The following is an 18,887-nucleotide window of genomic DNA, read 5'->3' on the forward strand; positions in this document are numbered from 1 at the left end:
CCGGCTTTCCCACCATCCCAGCCATGAGTGAGCAGATAAGGCAGTCGGCGGTGAGAGGTCGCTGTGTTGTTTCCACTGGACGAAACTCAGGTGCGAGGGGTTAGCGGTCTCTTCTTTTGAAGCAGGAATGTGTGGTGGCAAGAGGCAGTGCTGAGGTTAACAGGCTTGTTTGGGGCTGTGGAAACTCGGCGAGCATGACATCATCTGAGAGCTCGCAGGAATGGAAAAGGAAAGGAAATCTCCTCCCAGGGAGAAAATGGAGGGATTTGAAAGAGAAATGCTGGGTAGGACTGTTCCGTTGGAGTAAACAGCGGGGTGGTCGAGCATACACAGTGTGAAATATTATCACTCAATGTGCAGGGGATCGTGCCCGTCAAAGAGTAACCACTTGGTTTATGTTGTCAAACCACTTGCCAGGTAAAGTTATGGAAATCTAACAGAAAGTGGACCTTTGGGAGATTTCTAGGAATATTTAGTTTGGCTTTTGCAGTATCAGGTTTTCTGGTCCACAGTGGCTTTCTTTTAAATTTGTATTCCTATTTGTCCTTTAATTCATGGGTCATTCAGTTTGTGATATAGCTTCCGAGCCAGCGTGTGAACCTGATTGAACCTGACAAAAACTCTTCTGATGTGTGCACGTGGTTTCTCCCTGTTCTAAAAGGCACCGAAAGCTGATTTCAGAGAACTTGAATGCCGGTTTCCAAAGAAGTCTGCTCGCAAATTCAAAACATTACAAATTATAAAAGGTTTAAAGTTCAAAATAAATTAAAGTTTTATACTGTAAAATGTTTCGATAGTGCTGAATGAAGGCTTAGCATATTAATTTAGCTATCTTTATCGCAGTGCAAGCTTTCATCACTCAGGACTCAGTTTATTAATCTCTCTTTCATTGGATTACTGGCTAACAATCACACGTCTGATTTTGTAGTAAAATTCTTTGTGGTGTATTTTTTTTTTCCTTAGTAGTTCAAGCTACAGCTTTTTGCCTGAAGTGAGCTGGAAAATGTCTCCTTCTGCCAGGATTTGTGAGCAGGGGGGGGGGGGTTTCAAGTTTGGAAAGTCTTCAAATCTGAGGCTGTAAAAGTTTGAGTGGCTGCTATCAGAGAAGCCACAATAAGCACATTCTCTGCTGTCCGGTCACAAAACAAACTGCATGAACTAAGGCTCAATCAATATTTTCTACCCTGACAATTAAAAAGGTGTTTTTTAAAAAACAAAAAGGTCTGTTTGCCAACAGCATTTTTCTTCTTGGAACTTCATGTGGAACTTTCAGACTTTGTTTGAGTCCTTATTTACCGCTTAAACCAAAATCTCCAATCCACATTTTAACACCCGCCACATGTTTCTCATGCTGGGGTCCGAACATTCAAGCGTGCACCTGCACTTTTACAATCATATAATTGACATGGACCTGGTTTTGGCCACTCAAAATGTGACACATTGCACTGCACAGGCATGCTGACTGTGTGCAGCAGCTTGTTGATAATGTGGTTTATAGTAACCACAACCAATCAAAATCTTGTACCTTTCAATGAGCCAGACTAATGATGATGATGATGATGATAATAATAATAACAATAATATATTTTTTGTGATGGTCTTTCAACTTTTCTTTGGATACTAGCTGCTCTCTAACTCCAGTCAGCTCCTTCTACCCAATCATTTTCAGCGGATTTTTTAATTTTTCATTCAAACATAAAAAGGCACCTAACTCAAACAAATTTCAAATTTTATCTTAAGGCTGTTGCTACATCACATTTGCCAAAGATAACAGTTGGGCAGTCATAAAATAGCATTTTTTCAACAGCGTGATGATTCCCAAAGAGCTATTTAGATGAAAACTTGGCGTGCTGTTATGTGATGTGCAGCGTGTCCTTTAAGAACATGAGGAAACTGGGCAAATGGAGGAGAAAGACAGTGATGTGTCTTAAAAAATGTACAGCACATAAACGGTATCAGAAAGTCATGTCAGTTGCTGTGTACAGAAAAGAGCTAATACAGGACCTGAAGTCTTTCTACTGCTTTGCCAAAGTCTCAGCAGTAGCCACTTATCATTCTTAGATAGTTTTTGTTGGACAAATCCTTCTCTGTAAAGATGAAGGTCTTGAAGCTCTGAGACAGTGACTTGCTTGCAAAGGTGACCAAACTCACTAATACTTTCCTAAAATGATCGACTTCTTCCTCTGCAGAAGCTAAAGCTTCATTTTTGCTTATGAAAACCAAATTATCATCTTTGCACGGACGTGTCTTACTGGCTCGTGGTAGATTTGTCTCCTCCTTTCATATTGCTGCCAAATTCCTTAATGTTATCTGTGCTGCTGATTTACGTGTTCTTTTGAAGAGGTCTGATTTTTGTTTCATATTGCCATAGTTAAATAAACTTAAACTGGGCTGTAGATATTTGTAGAGAAGTTTTGCTGCTGTACCAGTGGTTTGTGGCTCAGGCCTGTAGAGATGCACTTGGCACCAAACTCCACAGTAGGAATGTTCAACAGAGACTGTTTTAATTTTTATAAACGTCAGTGGGTGGATTAAAGAAATCAGGGTAAAGATACACGTCTTAGAGGCCCTTGGAGGCTCATTCATGTGTACTTCTTCTTAGAGGAATGTATTGAGCTAATCCACAGTGGACCCAAACATCTTCTCTTGGCTTCATAAAAACACAAACGGGGGCTTCATTTTGCAAGAGCACAACCTCCTGTCTGCTCCATACACTGTTTTTGCTTTCATTTCCTTTTCTGGAGTTTTGCCAAATAGCTCGCCTTCTGCTTTCCTGCTGGCTAGTGTGCTCTTTAGCAATTAACCAGCCAATCTGGCCACCCAGGGAACCACGGTTAATACTGAGGTGATGACTTCTTCTCTTATTGAGGCTGAAGCAGTGCCAGGCTGCTGGACTCTGAAGTGTGCTGAAGAGATATGAAAGCTGGTGTCCTCTGGGTTTTCTCGTATGGTTTCAATGAGGCATAGTGGTCTGGATGAGTTGTAGCTGACCTTGTGACCTTCGAAGAGACACATGGTAGATGACTGCAGCTCTCCAGATGTGTAAAGTAAAAGTTCTAAACAACTGTATCACTCTAAACTAGCATATCATCAGGCCACTTTGTGTTTTGCTACACCTCGCCATGCGGCCACTACTGTTTCACATGTGTTTTGTCTGGCTGTGTTGTGTGTGCGTGGGAGTGTAACGGCGATATTTCTCATGGCAGCGCTACAGCGTAGGCACTACACTCACTCTCTGGTGGGACGTTAAACTGCTCGGCGTATCCTTCCTGAGTCTGCTCAAACAACCAGCACAGAGACTGTATATCTGCTCATAATGAACAGACAGGAAGTTGTGTGTGTGTGTCTCTCTCTCTCTCTCTCTCTCTCTCTCTCTCTCTCTCTCTCTCTCTCTCTCTCTCTCTCTCTCTCTCTCTCTCTCTCTCTCGGTACACATGTTTTGTGTATATGTGCAGGTGTACTTGTGTGGGACTGTGCACAAAAAGCTACCTATGCTCATGTGTCCATACTTCTGTAGATGAAAATGGTGATTAGTTCACTTCCAAGTGTAAATTTCAAACTTCAACTATTATTTACCACAACTGTAAACTACTACAACTGTAAAATTATGTTAAAGCTGTAATGGAAAGTGTGTAAATATTAATAGAAAAAAGATTTGGTGTTAAACAAAATGGATAATTTAAAAAAAATCAGATAACACAGAGATGACAAAATGCAAAAACACTGGAACTAAGTACAAGAGGATATGAAAGAGTAAAATGTGGGGGAGGGGCGGGGTTATAAAGACGTCAATGTTTGGCATTTTAATTAGTTTTATTACTCGTATATTTGGTAAAGGTACATATGAACTATATACAAAACCTGTGGGCTAATTGAACCCATGTGAGAGCAACTTTGAACATTTTTCCTAGTCCCAGAATAGTCCCACCAGAATTTTTTAATGGTTAAAGGTCACTGTTAATTTGCATCATTCCAGACCATGTGATCAAATGACTATTTCCCCTTGATAAAGGTTTATATAAGACAGGCTAAAATCTATAATACTGTGCATGTGTATATTTTATATACATGTATTTAAAAATAAAATGCAGTACATAAATTTGCACAATTTATAAAATCTTTCTTCTTTCTAAAACCCCCGAAACTTAATTTCTCCCATGTTTTTGTTTGAAGTAAAGAAATGCAGAAATTCGTGTAACAATATTCAGACTCTTCAAGATGCTTTTTCTGATCTTAGTGGGTGTTCATGTCAATATGAAACTTATGTTAATCATTTTTAACACTGCATGAACCTCCAGTAATTAACACCTTACCAGTGAACTAATCAGACACCTGTGTCTGCATTTCTGTTTAATAACAAATGCTATCAAATGTGGCGTAGTTGCGTTAGAGCGCTGGTACGTGGCAAGCAGCACAGAGTTGCTATATAAACTTAAAATTAACCAAATTGTTATAACAAATCAAACAGAATGCAAACTGTAATTTCATTTCTCTCAAGTCTTTAGAAATGTGGCGTTTGGATTATTAACAAGAATTTTATATAGTTTATTTTCACCAGTTCAGCAATGTCCTGATGTAGCACGCTACACCCACACAGGCAGTTTCAAACAAAAAAGCTCCGAATAATTTTCCGATGCAGTTCAGTCCAGGTCTGGTGGACTGTAGGCAGCCATATGGAGAGGGAGCTCTGGAAACATCCCATTACAGGTCATATATCACACGTCTGACAGCAGCCATTCTGCCTTGTTTTCATTTCAATCACGAGTGCAGCTGCATTGGAGAACAGCAAGACTCCGCCATGTTAACCCACTGAAGGCTGGAAGGTTGTTACTGTTATTGTTAGAGGACACTAAGGCGCACCCTGGGGTGTTTAATGTCTCCTTCATGCTTAATATCCATCAGCGGCACCCAAAAGGACCCAGCTCAATATGGTGTTGGATGAGTGTGGTTCTCAAGGCCAATACATGTGTGGGAACTGGTCACATTGAAGCGACATTTCACTGAGAGTAAAGCACTAAAATGTTATCCAGGTAGAGATAATTGTTTACTTACAGTAAAGTTGGTTAATCGTGATTAAATGTAGCTTGAAAGAGACACACAATAGGTGTTACATGGCTTTAGATGTCAACTAATCTATATGTTTATGCAGACTTGAAATTTATACAAAGGGGCGCCACGCTTCATTTCATCCCTATTTTAGTTTTGTAGTTTCTGAATTTTTAAGCTATTGCCAAAAACAAGTTGGCTATAGCTTAGCCAAGTGAAGAAAACAGTTTTTCAATGAATCCAGTTACATTTCAGGGAGATGCATTTTTATTATTTATCTGATCTCATTGATAATTTAGGTAAACAAAAACATGACATGACAAATGTCTATTTTTGTAACACGGTGCAGTTTATACAAATCAGAAGCTACAGCTGAGCATCCTTATTAAGAATATTTAAACATTACCACTATACTACATAACATATTGGACTATGATAGAGTAATACTAGACTATTTTATGGTATCTAATAAACTGGCATCTTGAAGTAACTGAGCTGCTTTTGAGCAAAACATGTGGTGTGCATCAATTTCTTAGTGGAGCTGGGAGCGTGACTACTTTCTAACCAGCCTGGTATTGAAATGGAATAAGCAAAGGTAAACAAAGAAACAAGAAAAAACCTACAGAACCACATGTTAGTGGCTCCTTGAATCACTACCCTTAACTAAGTGCTTTCTGCCCCAAACTGAGTGAGTGTGAGTCGATCTGCTGAGATGTCTACTTTGGGAGTCGGTGGTGTCTGGCCGTAGTGCTTATTTGTAGATGATCAAACCTGCTTCCTTCCACTATGTAATCTGTCCCACATGGATTTCCTACAGACTCCATATACATGTAGCATAGTGGCTCAAACGGAGAGATGGGAACAGGGAAAAATTGGTGCCCTCAACATGCGGCTTTGATAGAAACCTCTGTCATGTTTCGGTCCTTAGTTTGAGTAAAATGTGATTTGCGAGGTTCTGCCAATTCTGCATACTGCTCTCGATCTCAATCCATCTTAGACAAACACAATGCAGCTTTACTGATTTGTAATCGTCCATCTGTTTTTCCTTCTGGGAGTTGTTGAAACTATTGAAATACCTCTACCCGATATTTTGCAGAGGCAGATCGCTGATTTAAAATCTGGGTGCATTTCTTGTTTTATTCTGAGTTTCTACATGATTCTCAAGCCTTATCAAAAACACACTGAACCTAACTGAAAACATCTCACTTAGTGATAGTTTGTCTATTGCATGTTTTTGTCTTTTACTTAAATAAATGTAGCAGTAAATTTAGTTTTATTTTTTATTTTTTGCTGAAGTGTTGTTATCAGAAAGTGTTTTCTTACAACTTACCAAAATATGTGTTGTGTTCCTGATTTGCTGATCAGTGTTTGTATATCCGAGGTGAACTACGCTGATCAAAATGCTCACATTAAAAATAAGTCTCTGCAGTTTCAAGGAAGTTTTCCTCTGACTTACATTCAGATATTTTTTATCAGTTACTCGACTTTATGAAGATAGATATTATAATTAACAGTAACACTTCATTATTATTATTATTTTTTGAGTCAGTGACCAATTATTTCTCTTAATTACATTTTAATGAACTAAATAGAACTAATATTACCATTGCGTTATAAAAAGTTAGTTTTAGGTTCTTAAAAAAAATGATAATACCCTTCTTTACAAATGTTCTCCAGAGTAAATCAATTCAAAGTTGTTTGTATGAATGTATGTATGTTTTTATTTCAGTAGTACTACTCATAAATGTATCGGCAGCATTTTAATGTTAGATGGCAAAGCTATAAGTATTTTTATCTACTTTATATACTGTTAGATGGTTTAATCTGTTTGTGTCAAAACACGTTTTGTAGAAAACCCTTGGTGGTGTAGCTGCCAATTAAATGTAGTGTGGAAAAAGTTTGATACCTTCTCTTCAAATCTATTTTTTTATACTGCTTCCCATAGGCACTTGTATAATATAGAATTTATACTTATATACTTTTTTTTTTAAATCACAAGTATTGGTGTTCATTTGAAAAATGAATGCGACTTTGGTTTGAATCTATCATCACACTCCAAGTCCCTTCTTTGCTTTTGTTTCATCCAGTGGTTTATTCAGCAGGAAGCAGGGAGGCTGTTCTCAGAGCAGGTAGCGAGAGGTGGAAAAGCAGAGAGAGGTCTGTGCTGTACGTCCTCTCTCTGTCTCTGAGGAGAACAGCTGTGTCCAGGAAGAAATTGGGCTTTTTTTTCCCTATTGGCCTTTTTTTGCCTATGATGGACAACGGTCTGATTTTGGCTTGAGTTGCAATGTAGGATACAGTTTATGAGCCAGAACCCAGTGAGGAGTGGAGGCAAGGGCTGTTTTGGGCAAAGCCCCCCTTCGTTCTCTCTGAATAGCAAGGTTCCCCATGGCTGTGACCCTTGTGACCCTGTTGTGAGAGCATCGGGGGAGAAGCCCTGCTTCTTAACCTCTAAGCCTACTTTCTGCATCATCCTGAGACTGGCTGCATCTGAAGTGTCTGTTTTCTTTCAGTTGCAGCATTGCTTTCACAGTTTAACATCATGTTGTAATAGAAATGTTATTTTTTTTATCTATGTTTTTAACTCTTGTGACAGCACAACATTTTATAGGCTACACTTAAGCTTTGTAAATTAAAGAGCATGTGTACGTACAAAAGTGAGCAAATATACAGCTTATAGTACTTTCAGTGCTCAAATAGTTCTAAGTGGAGGAGACGTTTTTTGTAGCTCATAAACCAAATGAAGAAAACATTTACATAACATACAACATACTCTCTGTATATTGTCAAGCACCTATACAATTGTATTACCGCTACATTACAAATAAATTAGTTTTCATTCCAAGACCATCATGCCCTATAACTTGTATACATAAACTGAATCCATCCACTAGCGATAACCACAGCTTGATCCCAGTCACGTAAAATGTTGCTGTTCTTTGAGGCACAAGAGTTCTGTTGGGCACAATTGTTAATCAAATTTGAATGCGAAAGTTATCAAATGTAAACATTTTCTTAGTCTTACATGATATTAATCACAACAATGGAGTTGTTTTGCAATAAGCTTTGCAGTCTTGTGGCCTGAAAGTGCGACCATATCAATAATTCACAATTTTAAAAAAATTGATCAATGACATAATCTCCCTAAATCATTTGTTACGTCCATTTATGTAAATAGAAAGTCAGACGGTGAGCTCAGGAAGTTTTACAGAGTTGTTTTCTAGTCAAAGTTTGATCAGATTTCACTGTGATTTTGATAGCACCGCACTGCAGTTGCAAGTTTTTAGTTTTTTTGTTTGCTTTTTAATTTTTTCTCCCAGTAATGTTGGTGGTAATGGTAATCTTAACACAAGTATTAACAAACTGCGGTAGTTGTCATTTTGAATGAAATGGATCAACTCGAGTCTCTGATCCTAACCACCTCTGTCAAACTTGTCCAGGCCTTTGTCTCCATCTCTCTGCTGTACTGGGCTCTGCACAGCATCGTCTCTCAGCTGCTCGGCATCAAGAAGAAGGCTAACTGATCCAGCTCAAGATGGCACAAAGTGATGGATGGAAAACCTTTGGCATTGTCATTGCTGAAATAATTTCCATATTATCATGATTTTAATCATTTTAAACACTGTGCATCACTTTATGTAGTACTGATATCTATATGTTCAAGATAAAACTATTTTTTGCTTGATTAATTTTTACAAAATTTTATAAGTAACTTCAAGGTTCATCTTAAAGGTTGTCACAACTCAAGGCAAGGTGCTCAGCATATGTTTTCGTTCTCCAAAACAACTCGTTCTGTTTAATGAAGTCATATTTTTTGCCTTAAAATGTGTTCAAGTGGTGCTGCAGTAACTAACTCGCTTAACTTCAAAATAATCACGTTTATTTTCTGTTGTTTCACATCAGTTACTATGCAACTATATATATATATATACTTTTTTTAAACAAATGTTCTCATTGATGAATGTTAATCTTGCATCTGAGTTTCAGTTTTTTGCACAACATTGCACAGTGTTTGTTTTTTTTCTTTGCTCAATTAAATAAAGCATTGCCTTATGTAAGACTCCTTTAATGTCTTAAAGATTCTAGAGGGTGTGCAGCTTGTCAGATTTAACTTAGTTTTGAAACATCAGATTAGTCATGTGAATTATTCTTCCCAACCTCCAGATCTTGTGTGGGAGTGACAAACAGTCCACAGCAGATGGTGCTGTCATCACTCATAGTTTTTCTTTTCAATCAAACATCTTGTTCTCAAGAGACACCTGCTCAGCGTTTTGACATTAAGGCATTTATCAAAAGCTTGAGGTTGAGTAAATGAAAGCAAGCCTTATCAAAGAAAGCAACCACCTTATCGGAGTGCTTGTTTGATTTAAAAGACAAAAACCCCACATCAGTACAACATTTTCAGCATGGAAATTCTTTTTTATTTTCATCTGGCTGCTGCTTAAGCTTCATAAGTCACCTTAAAGCCAGAGTCATGAAAGTATCTGGTGATCCAAATGAAAAGTGTGCATTTAAATTAATGTTGAATGAAAGCTAAAGAAGCAAAAGCTAGAAAAGGGAAAAAGCGTAAGTGTATGAGAGTCTGACAAGAGCCATATAGTGATGGTTAGATGAGTGGGTCAGAGCTACCCCACAATGGTAGCTCTTGTGAGGTGTTCCTGGTCTGCAGTGGTCAGCATCTATCAAAGGGACCAAGGTAGAAAAAGTGGTAAACCAGCAATGGGTCTTGAGCAGCCAAGGCTCACTGAAGCACGTGTTGAGCAAAGGCTGGCCCATGTGGTGTGATCTTACAGACAAGCTACTGTAGCTCTAATTGCTGAAAAATCTGGGGGGCCTCCATGGTTCTTGTTTCTCTAGCAGATCTCACAGATGCTCAATTAGATTAAGAGCTGAGACAGAGCAGGGAAGGGCGACAGGTAAGTGAAGAGAGCGATGTTGGAGTATCGTGAGAGACGGTGAAATCTCTGCATCATTGAACATGGCGCACCACTGAAAACATTTTAGCTACTAATGTTTTTTTCTGAAAGATTATTCGTTGAAGGCTTTTAAGGCAACAACAGGAATTACAGTGGCTTGCAAAAGTATTCGGCCCCCTTGAAATTTTCTACATTTTGTCACATTACAGCCACAAACATGAATCAATATTATTGGAATTCTACATGAAAGACCAACACAAAGTGGTGGACACGTGAGAAGTGGAACGAAAATCAGACATGATTCCAAACAAACTGTGACACTTGGACAGTATTTTGAGTGTGTTGTTTTGGGGAAACCATGTAACAATGTAACTGTATTCGAAACAAAGCCAGCTTCATCACACAACAGCAACGTAGTGGACATGCTGCCATCCAAAAAAAAAAGAAAAAAGCTTTGACGCATGCCTGGCCATCCTCAAAATCCTCCATAAAGATTTTCAGGCATTGCCCGAGTCCATGGCATTACGCCTGCAGCAGGTGGAAACATTCAGGTCTGTGAAATCCCTCACTGAGGGAACTGCCCGGATCTCAGAAGAAATTATTTTTTTTAAGTCTAAGAAACTGTCATCGAGCACCACGTGAAGGACAACTTGGTGTTTTCATGAGTACCAGAGAAGGCAGAAGAGGACCCCAAAACAACAGCGAGTCATTTCATCCAGACTCACCTCAAACTTCGGAATATGTAGTTAAAAACATCCGCTTCCATCGTGTCCATTGTTTGGGAGGTTGATGAGCTGATGCACGCAGACACAGACCGATTGTGGCTAAATTTGAACACTTCAAACAAAAAGAGCTGGTGAAGAACTGTGGCTGGGAGCTGGGAGGAACGGACTTCAGTTTCAACGACTGGTTTCCCAAAGAGATCCTAGTGCAACGCAAGGTCCTGTTCCCAATCCAAGATAAGTTTATTCAAGGAGGCTCCTGACTTGTCATCACTAACATCGCGCCATGGCTGTGCCGAGTCAGGCGAAAAAACAATGCAGATTTTGATGTTGTTATTTTTCTTAAGTCACTCAAAATGGTTCTTGGGTGGCTGCACCACCTTATTCCCCTTGTCACCTTTCACATCTCTTCTTGTCTTCTTCTGTACTCAAGTGACTGGCTGCTCCCGTATGGGATTAGAACGACGCCTTATCCCATAGTCCAGCCAATGATGCGATTCACATTCGTATATACGCAGCTAATCAACATGGTTGACAGGCTATGACAGCGTCCTTATGTGCCGACACCGGTGTTTTAGCTGGCAAAGCGGCGTGGCTGATGTGGAGTGAAGCCACGTTAATGACAACTGGTACAACCATTGGAGATGTGACAAACGGAACAACTGACGGAAATCTGTTTTTTGTTTTCTTCTAGGAACAAGGGCTCCCTTACTCCCAGGTCTAATTATTATTATGTCTTTCTTTTATTCTTTGAAACCGAAACTGAAATTCAACGTCACCAATGACTAAGAATTAGACACTCAACCTCTATTTTGAAACGATGATAAAGCAATGCCTTTCTCTTTTCCCGAAATTGCAAATATCAGTTTTAACAATAAAATAATACTGAAAATAAAAACTGCAAACTTAATGATTTTAATTCAAAGCAAGCAAAATCACAACTATTCAAGCCAGCTGGTAATTAATTCAAAAACAAAAACACAGTATTAAACTAATAAAAGATGAGATCAACCATGCCAAAATTAGGAATTAGCTCAAAAAGAATCTCTAACAAGACTTGATAAGAAATTAATCAAACATAATAAGATTTGATTTATCAATAAACTTAACAGTAATTATTTCAGAATCAAACAAAACAAATATGAGAATGAATTGAGGAATTGATTCACTCAGTTAACAACACATTAAACAGATAAGAGTCAATCAAAGAAAATTATACAGCATAAACAGAATAGCAGTTAATTTAGAACTGTTAACATTTATCAGTCCGACAAAAATCAAATATAAGATCAAATGTAAAAGCAAAAACTAACCCCAAGACTATCAACTTGTCACCAACTGATAATAAAAATTAATCTTAAGATCAACTGCAAGGATCAGAAACAAATACCGGAAATTCTATAGCTTTCAGCTGATTACAGACTGATAACAATATCAAATTAAACTGATCAATATTCAAAAACAGACATGAAAACAAATGCCAAACTTTATAGCTGTTTCCTGATGTCAGAAATCAATTTAAGGGAGAATCAGAATACAACACCAATTAGCAGTTAGCTCTATAGCTGTAAATTGATCACAACTGATAACAAAGTCAATTATAATGATCAAAGTGCAGAGGCAAATATGAACAAATACCAGTTAATTTCATGGCTGTTTAATTATATCAGAAATCAACTCAAAGGAAACTCAGAATAGAAACCCAATTAGCAGTTAACTCTATAGCTATTAACTGATAACAACAAATTGCAAATCAGTAGAAGGATCACAAATTCAAAAAATAAACATACAACAAATACCAGTTAATTCTTTTAGCTACTGACTGATGATAACAAACAAAACATAAGAGTCAATTTAATATTTATCTTCAGAAACACCAAATTGTTTATCAAACAAAACCAAGTCAGACATTTCACATTTAACCATATCAGATAAAAACAAAACCGAAGGTCAATTTAGTATTTAACCCTTTAAGACCTACCATAGAACCAAGTCTGCCAGAGCTTATATTATATTTTTACATGCTGTAGTGCCATTTTTGGGAGAATTTCAAGTTGCTATACATCAATACAACTTTTATAGCCCAGATTTTAATAATATGTATGCATTAAGTGCATAATAATTACAATCTAAAAAAATCTAAAAAAAAAAAAAAGTGCAATAAACTACAAAAAAATTGAAAATCGTTTTTGTTTTTTTAACATTTATTTCTAGTTAGAGAAATTTAAGAAGCTTATCCCTCAAAACTGTAAATACAAAAAAGTTGCACAAAATAGTTTCCCACCACAGGAAATTTATTTTGAGTGTCTTCATAGTTTTACTTTTGAAATACACCAATTTTTATATACTGCAGGAAAAACGAAAATAAATATTATAGTGCAAATTTGCAAAAAAGCAGCATATGCATCAAAATAAACTATTTCCAGCAGTGCAATATGAGTCCTAAGCATCCCAGAAACGACACAGAAAGTCATAAAGTCAAAGATAATTTTTAAAAACACCAGTATAGGCTCATGAGGCCCTGATAGTAAAAAAAACTACATTTCCGCGAAAATGACGTCACTTCCGGTTTCGGCCAGGAAATGGCGGACAAGTGTTATGAACAGCTGATCGGATCGGCAAAGCGTGTTTCTGGAATATTATGTTTTTGTTGCTGCAAGTGCTTTTTATGCAGTTTTTGCAAAGCTTTATGTGGAAGGAAACTGTGACCGAGGACAAGCTGATGGCATAAGATGTAAGTACAACTCCTCGGGTTTCATATGCAAAAAAAATTATTGCGCTAGCTTACGTGGTTGCAGTGCTACCGGGATTTAAAAATAGTTACGCAAAACAGAGCGTGCCTGCTCTGACCGGTTTTAAAGGGTTAAGGTTTCAAAATCATTAAACTGTTTATCAAACCATTTAGCCTAATGAGACGAAAGTTAAACTTTCTGGAGATTTTTACTGTGCTATGCAAAAAACAACCACACAGCATTTCATAAAAAGAATATCACATCAACAAAAGTAGTAGTGTAATGCTTTGGGGCTGCTTTTCTGCTTTGGTAACTGGGTGACTTGTCATAGTTTAACATAAGAAAAAATAACAATAATTTTTTTTTTAAAACATTAGAAAATCCTTCAGGAGAATGTCTGATCATCAATTTCTGCCCTGAATCTTTAGCACACTTGAGTTATAAGGCTGAGCAATGATCCAAAGCACCCCAAGTCTCTCTAAGTTTCACTATTCTCCTTGTTCTCTTGTTTCTTGGGTTGAATGTTCCATTGCAGCTTGAAATCAGTCAATCCTTGACTTGCTAGTTTGGCTCTTAGCTGTGATAGAATAGAAAAATACGTAGGTGGTTTCATCATTTTCTTTAAGTCAGTATATTTATCCATTGCTCTTTCAGTTTTTGTTTGTTTGTTTGCTTTTTTTCCAGAAACAAAAACAAGGATTTTACCTGCTGGAGGATCTGGGCATTAGTTGCAGAGTCACTTAAGTCAACATCAGTCACAAACTTCAGCTTCACTGCCGTCCTCAACTTTGCAACTTAGAAGGAAACATGTTGTTATAAAATAACAGTAAGTTTTGACAAATTGAGAAACAGGAGTTAGGGTTAGTCAGGACAAGTTTTCTTTATGTGTGTGTTTGTTTGTTTTGTGTGTGTGTTATTGAACATTTACCTTGATGGCAAATGAAAACATATTTTATTGTACATATGTCGTCATCCCACACGTGGACGTTATTCTCCACCACACAATGCTGGTTACCCGGAGGGTTATTTGGGCTGGAACTTCGCCAGCTTTTAAAGGAGCTCTGACTCATGTCAGACCAGGTCCATGGCACTCGGTACAGACCGATCCAAATGTCATCACTGTTTGGTTTTAATGAATTGACCTCAGCGTTCTCCTCACTGTTTTCGATCACTGCCAAGTTCATGCTTAGTTTTATGCAGTGTTCTCGAGCAGAGGTCCAATTTTTTGTAGTAGAGATGTACATGTAGTTTTTCTTGTTTTGCTCTGTAACTGTAGCAGATAGAAAATGAACCAGTGAGGGGGAAACGCATGAAGCAAGTGTTTAAGCATCCATGGCAGATAATATATGTTCAATTTATTAGGGATATTAATCAGTTAGCATTGCAGTGAATGATTACAAGTTTTGGATAATCAATTTAATGTTTTCCAATAAGTTCAAACTTTTTGAGCTAAGGTTTTTCTTATATTTTATACAGCAAATCTTCAGTGATGCTTTCTGTCAAATCTGCCAGTGAAAAATGCAGGTGAAGTCAGTAGTCAGGTCAGTAGGTGAAATCCATGAATGAAAATATTTTCTTACCATTGTAGCAAGCAAAAGTTTTGATTTCACCACAGTTTTTATCGTACCACTTTCCTCCAAGACCCATTATCACACAAGTTTCTTTTGCGCGATAATAATCGGGTTCGGTAGAGTCCCAGTTGTGGTAATCAATTTTGCTCGTTTCACCAGTTATTGCCCATCTCCAAGAGTTGGTGTCATTGCCTAACGTATTCTTCCAGGATTTAGGGTCATCCTGCAGTCCAATCCATGCCCAGTCGTAGGAAAAAGATGAACTTAGCCTGCTTATATCATCCATGCTTTCAATGGTGGCCAGGTCAGTGTACTTCTCTCTGCAGTATTGTTGAGCATCGTTCCAGCTCATTGTTTTGTCAACGTAGTAGTACTCACGAGGAGGGAACTTTGAGCAGGAGCAGAGACTAAATCCTTAACAATGATAATAGATAGTATAAGTAGTATTAGATTCCTCACAGTACACACAAGAAAAGGGTAAAACAAACATTAGAGATTCTTTTTGCCCTTACAGTTTTTTAACTACATTGACAGGCTACACAGGGTACCAGTCTACTAATATAAAAACTGCTAAAGGAGGGCAGTAATGTTGCAGTAATGACCAAATGTTATATGATCAATATTGAATTCAGTGTTTGTCATTATATTTGAGATTTAAGTATCTGCATACAGTTTTTGTGATTGAAAACATTTTTATTTTTAAACATATCCCAACAGCATATTTTACTTTGTTGCTGGGGTCATGAATGGGTCATAACTACTCGATTATCTGAAGACGAAACAATAATTCAAGTTTATCTCAACCATGGCATATTTACCTTTTCAGTCAGAGCTTAGACACAATGTTAGACTTTAGCAACTCAGCGCTAAGTTGCTCCTGCAGACTTGATTTTGGTCTCTTTTATGGATTCCAGTTCAAATAACAATGGCCAACACTGTAACACTGTGAGGAATCTTGAAATCGTTTTTCACCAGTATATATCCTTCTGTGTGCATATTAAACAAATATATTGGACTGCTTTTTTGCATTTACACAATATCTCTTCACAACCTTCAGCTGATCCAAAATACTGAAGCAAGAGTGACAAGGACTCAAAAGAGAGACAATATTTTTTCCCATATTGGCTTAATTGACTTGTAAGCTAAATTGAAAAGTGTGTTGTTGTTTTTTAGTAGCATGAAAGCACTCCAACAGGCCACTTTTCTTGGTAGGTAGTGCCATAATTTTAATCACATTTACTGGCAGTAAACCTTTAATGTAAGTTCCTCATAAAAGTAGGTTACTCTTACTCAACACTTGTTTGTGTGTGCTCTGCAGCTCTCCATTGAAACAGACACATGGAGCAGAGCAGTTGCTCATAAAAGAGAGACGTGAAGTTCTTGTCCCTGAAAATTTATGAGTGAGAGTTGAGGAAGTGTCTGCATGGGAGTAGTTCATGTTATGCACAGTGTCAAAGGTATAGCTTTAGAAGATCATTTGTAGGGGTTTATATAATGCCTGGAAAAGGAGTTTCAGTATCAAGTTATTGTTTCACCTCTTTGCACCTCCTCAAAGTTTTAATAAAATGAAACATATAATTATTTCTGACACATTGTTTCCATAATTGAATATGTTTTAAATGGCTTCCTTTTCAACTTTACAATTCAAATCACACATTTCCATTATACAAATTTGGGATCTTACCAAAGAAGAGGAGAGTCAGTGTTGGGAAACAGCCCATTTCTGATTTCACTGTAAAGAGAAGGAAATAGGTATAAATAACACACCAACTTTAGAGCTTTTGCATTACTTTGCATTTGTTTCCAGTTTTCTCTGATTGACGTGTTGATCAGTTAAAGAATGACATAACATGCTTTTGAGAATGAGAATAAGGTCAGAAAATAATGACTTTAAAAGTTTACTTTGGGGATATGTAAAAAAAAGATTACTATTGTTGATAAATAAATATATATTCTTAGTGCTTATTTGCTGATTATATATTCTTTTATGTATTTTAATAAGAGAGGGCCAGCTCTGAGTGTAAACTAGGTCGCAGGCTGACAGGAAACTGCATGCTTTTGCAGACCACAGAAGGTGCAGACAGAAAGGGAAACTGAGCAGATTGTTTTGATCGAAACTATATGTGACGTAGCAGAACTATATATGCACATGTAGCTATAATGCTTTCAGAACTGTGGGTGCATGAGAGCGCCTAAAAGCTCTCCATTTCCGGAAATGTAAAATAAAGATAAATTTTTTGAGTTTTGACCACCCTTAAGGTGCGATCTGATATGAGGCAGACAGGAGACCGGTCTAAAAAGATTTAAAGGTAAGCAAAGGTAAAAACAAGCCTGTTCAAAGAAAATGAATGAATAAATGGATGGATAAATTATCTGTTCGCCGAATGGAAGATCTCAACCGTTAAATTGGCTCTGGAGTGGTGAAATTAAAGTAAATTATAAAATCTGGTAAGTAGATTTCAGGTGACATGTCCATGGTAATTTTGGGTAAGTTGTGATAAATTAAATTAAAGTCTGGGGATATTTGATGAAAGCTTATTGTTGTTAATGCTGGGGTGAAGTTCAAAGTTGTTGTGACGTGTGTTTTGAAAATATACAACACTAGATACTTAAATTGTAAGAAATAAATGTATAAAAATTACAGTAAAAATTGTTCTAACAGTCTAATTGCCCAGATAAATTATTTGTTTACTTATTTTACTGTAGACACAAGAGAAAGAAACAGATTTTTTTATACTACATTGTGAAAAAACAGGAACTTTTCTGTCATTTAATTGTTTATCTATTACTTCATCACTTTGTTTCACATTGTTTAAAAATGTCAATTGGGCCAGATTGGAGTTTTTATTGGGCGGCTTCTGGCCCCCAAGCCTTATGTTTGCCATGTCCGCCTTAGCATCACTGGCAGGTTTGTTAGGTTTTGCAGCCATTTCAACCATTATCCCTGCCACACTCATTGTCTCCACAAAGAGCAAGATCATTCTGAATTATGTAACTTTTTACTAGTTTTAATGTTGTGACTGATCAGTGTATGTTCGTATTGAATGAGTTGTTTTTTCAATAAAATGACGGAAAATAGTGAAAATTTGAAAAAGTTAGAATTCCCAAATAATGTCTACAAACCAGTACACACCCAAGATTTATTCACTTTACAGCTGTTATCTTTGTATTTTTAGGAGTTGATCTTTCATTCTTTTTCTGTGTTTATTTTTAGTCAATATTAAACTAAAAAGAGACAAACACTGTTCATTTATTGACATATAATATATGCAATAGAATGAATACATATTGTTCCATCTGTAATTTCTATGTAAAGAGACAATAAAAAAACATTAACAATAACAAAATCTAAATGTATTGTAACACTCAAATGGTGAAAATATAAAGATATACTTACAAGTTTGTTGAATATTGTTTTAAGGTTGAGATCTGAGTGCTCCACATATGAATGCAGACGATGAATTGGCCACCCTTCAGTCAGTCAGTCAGTCAGTCAGTCTTCGACCTTATTTTCATATGTATATTTTCATATTTACACTGGCTGCCTGTCTGTCAGAGTATGTAAATCATAAGGCAAATTCTCTAGAGATGGTCACCGTGACAGGTGCTGCACATAAGATTACAAGTCATAAAAAGATTTAAAAAGAGAAAATAAAACAGGCAAAAAACTTAACCAAAAGCAGTTTTAAAAATGTGAGTTTTGAGTTGTTTTTTAAAAACAACTACTGAGTCCGCAGTTCTTAATGTTTGGGGGAGAGCGTTCCACAGTCTCGGGGCCACAGTGGCAAAAGCTCTATCACCCTTAGTCCTCCTCTTAGCATTTTTTAAAGCAAGTAAGCTCTGATCAGATGACCTCAAAGACCTGCTAGGGACATAGGGCTGTAGCAGATCAAAGATGTA

General features: G+C 37.1%; 2 protein-coding genes across 3 annotated transcripts in view; one reads left to right on the plus strand and one right to left on the minus strand.

Moving 5' to 3' along the window:
- agmo (alkylglycerol monooxygenase) overlaps positions 1 to 9,061 on the plus strand; it is a 48,153-nt gene extending 39,092 nt beyond the window's left edge. Inside the window, exon 13 of the mRNA XM_006791829.3 lies at positions 8,487 to 9,061. Coding sequence (XP_006791892.1) covers positions 8,487 to 8,570 — 84 coding nt within the window. The 3' untranslated portion in view covers positions 8,571 to 9,061. The remainder of the gene's footprint in view (positions 1 to 8,486) is intronic.
- A 4,798-nt stretch (positions 9,062 to 13,859) lies between these two features.
- On the minus strand, positions 13,860 to 16,708 carry LOC102786357 (macrophage mannose receptor 1-like). Of its 2 annotated transcripts, none has more exons than XM_035908132.2 (5): positions 16,672 to 16,708; positions 14,997 to 15,401; positions 14,345 to 14,686; positions 14,122 to 14,210; positions 13,860 to 13,993 (listed from the first exon to the last, which is right to left on the minus strand). In XM_035908132.2, exons 1-5 carry the CDS (start codon positions 16,706 to 16,708, stop codon positions 13,895 to 13,897), a joined length of 972 nt encoding a protein of 323 aa, XP_035764025.2. In that variant the 3' UTR covers positions 13,860 to 13,894. The 2 variants fall into 2 exon arrangements, with proteins under 2 accessions (XP_035764025.2, XP_087703959.1); XM_087847833.1 differs by having other exon boundaries at positions 13,959 to 14,023; positions 14,058 to 14,210.
- Between the last annotated feature and the right edge of the window lie 2,179 nt (positions 16,709 to 18,887).

The sequence above is a fragment of the Neolamprologus brichardi genome, chromosome 11 (genome assembly GCF_056152115.1).
Source record: "Neolamprologus brichardi isolate AB-2024 chromosome 11, ASM5615211v1, whole genome shotgun sequence".
Taxonomy (NCBI): domain Eukaryota; kingdom Metazoa; phylum Chordata; class Actinopteri; order Cichliformes; family Cichlidae; genus Neolamprologus; species Neolamprologus brichardi.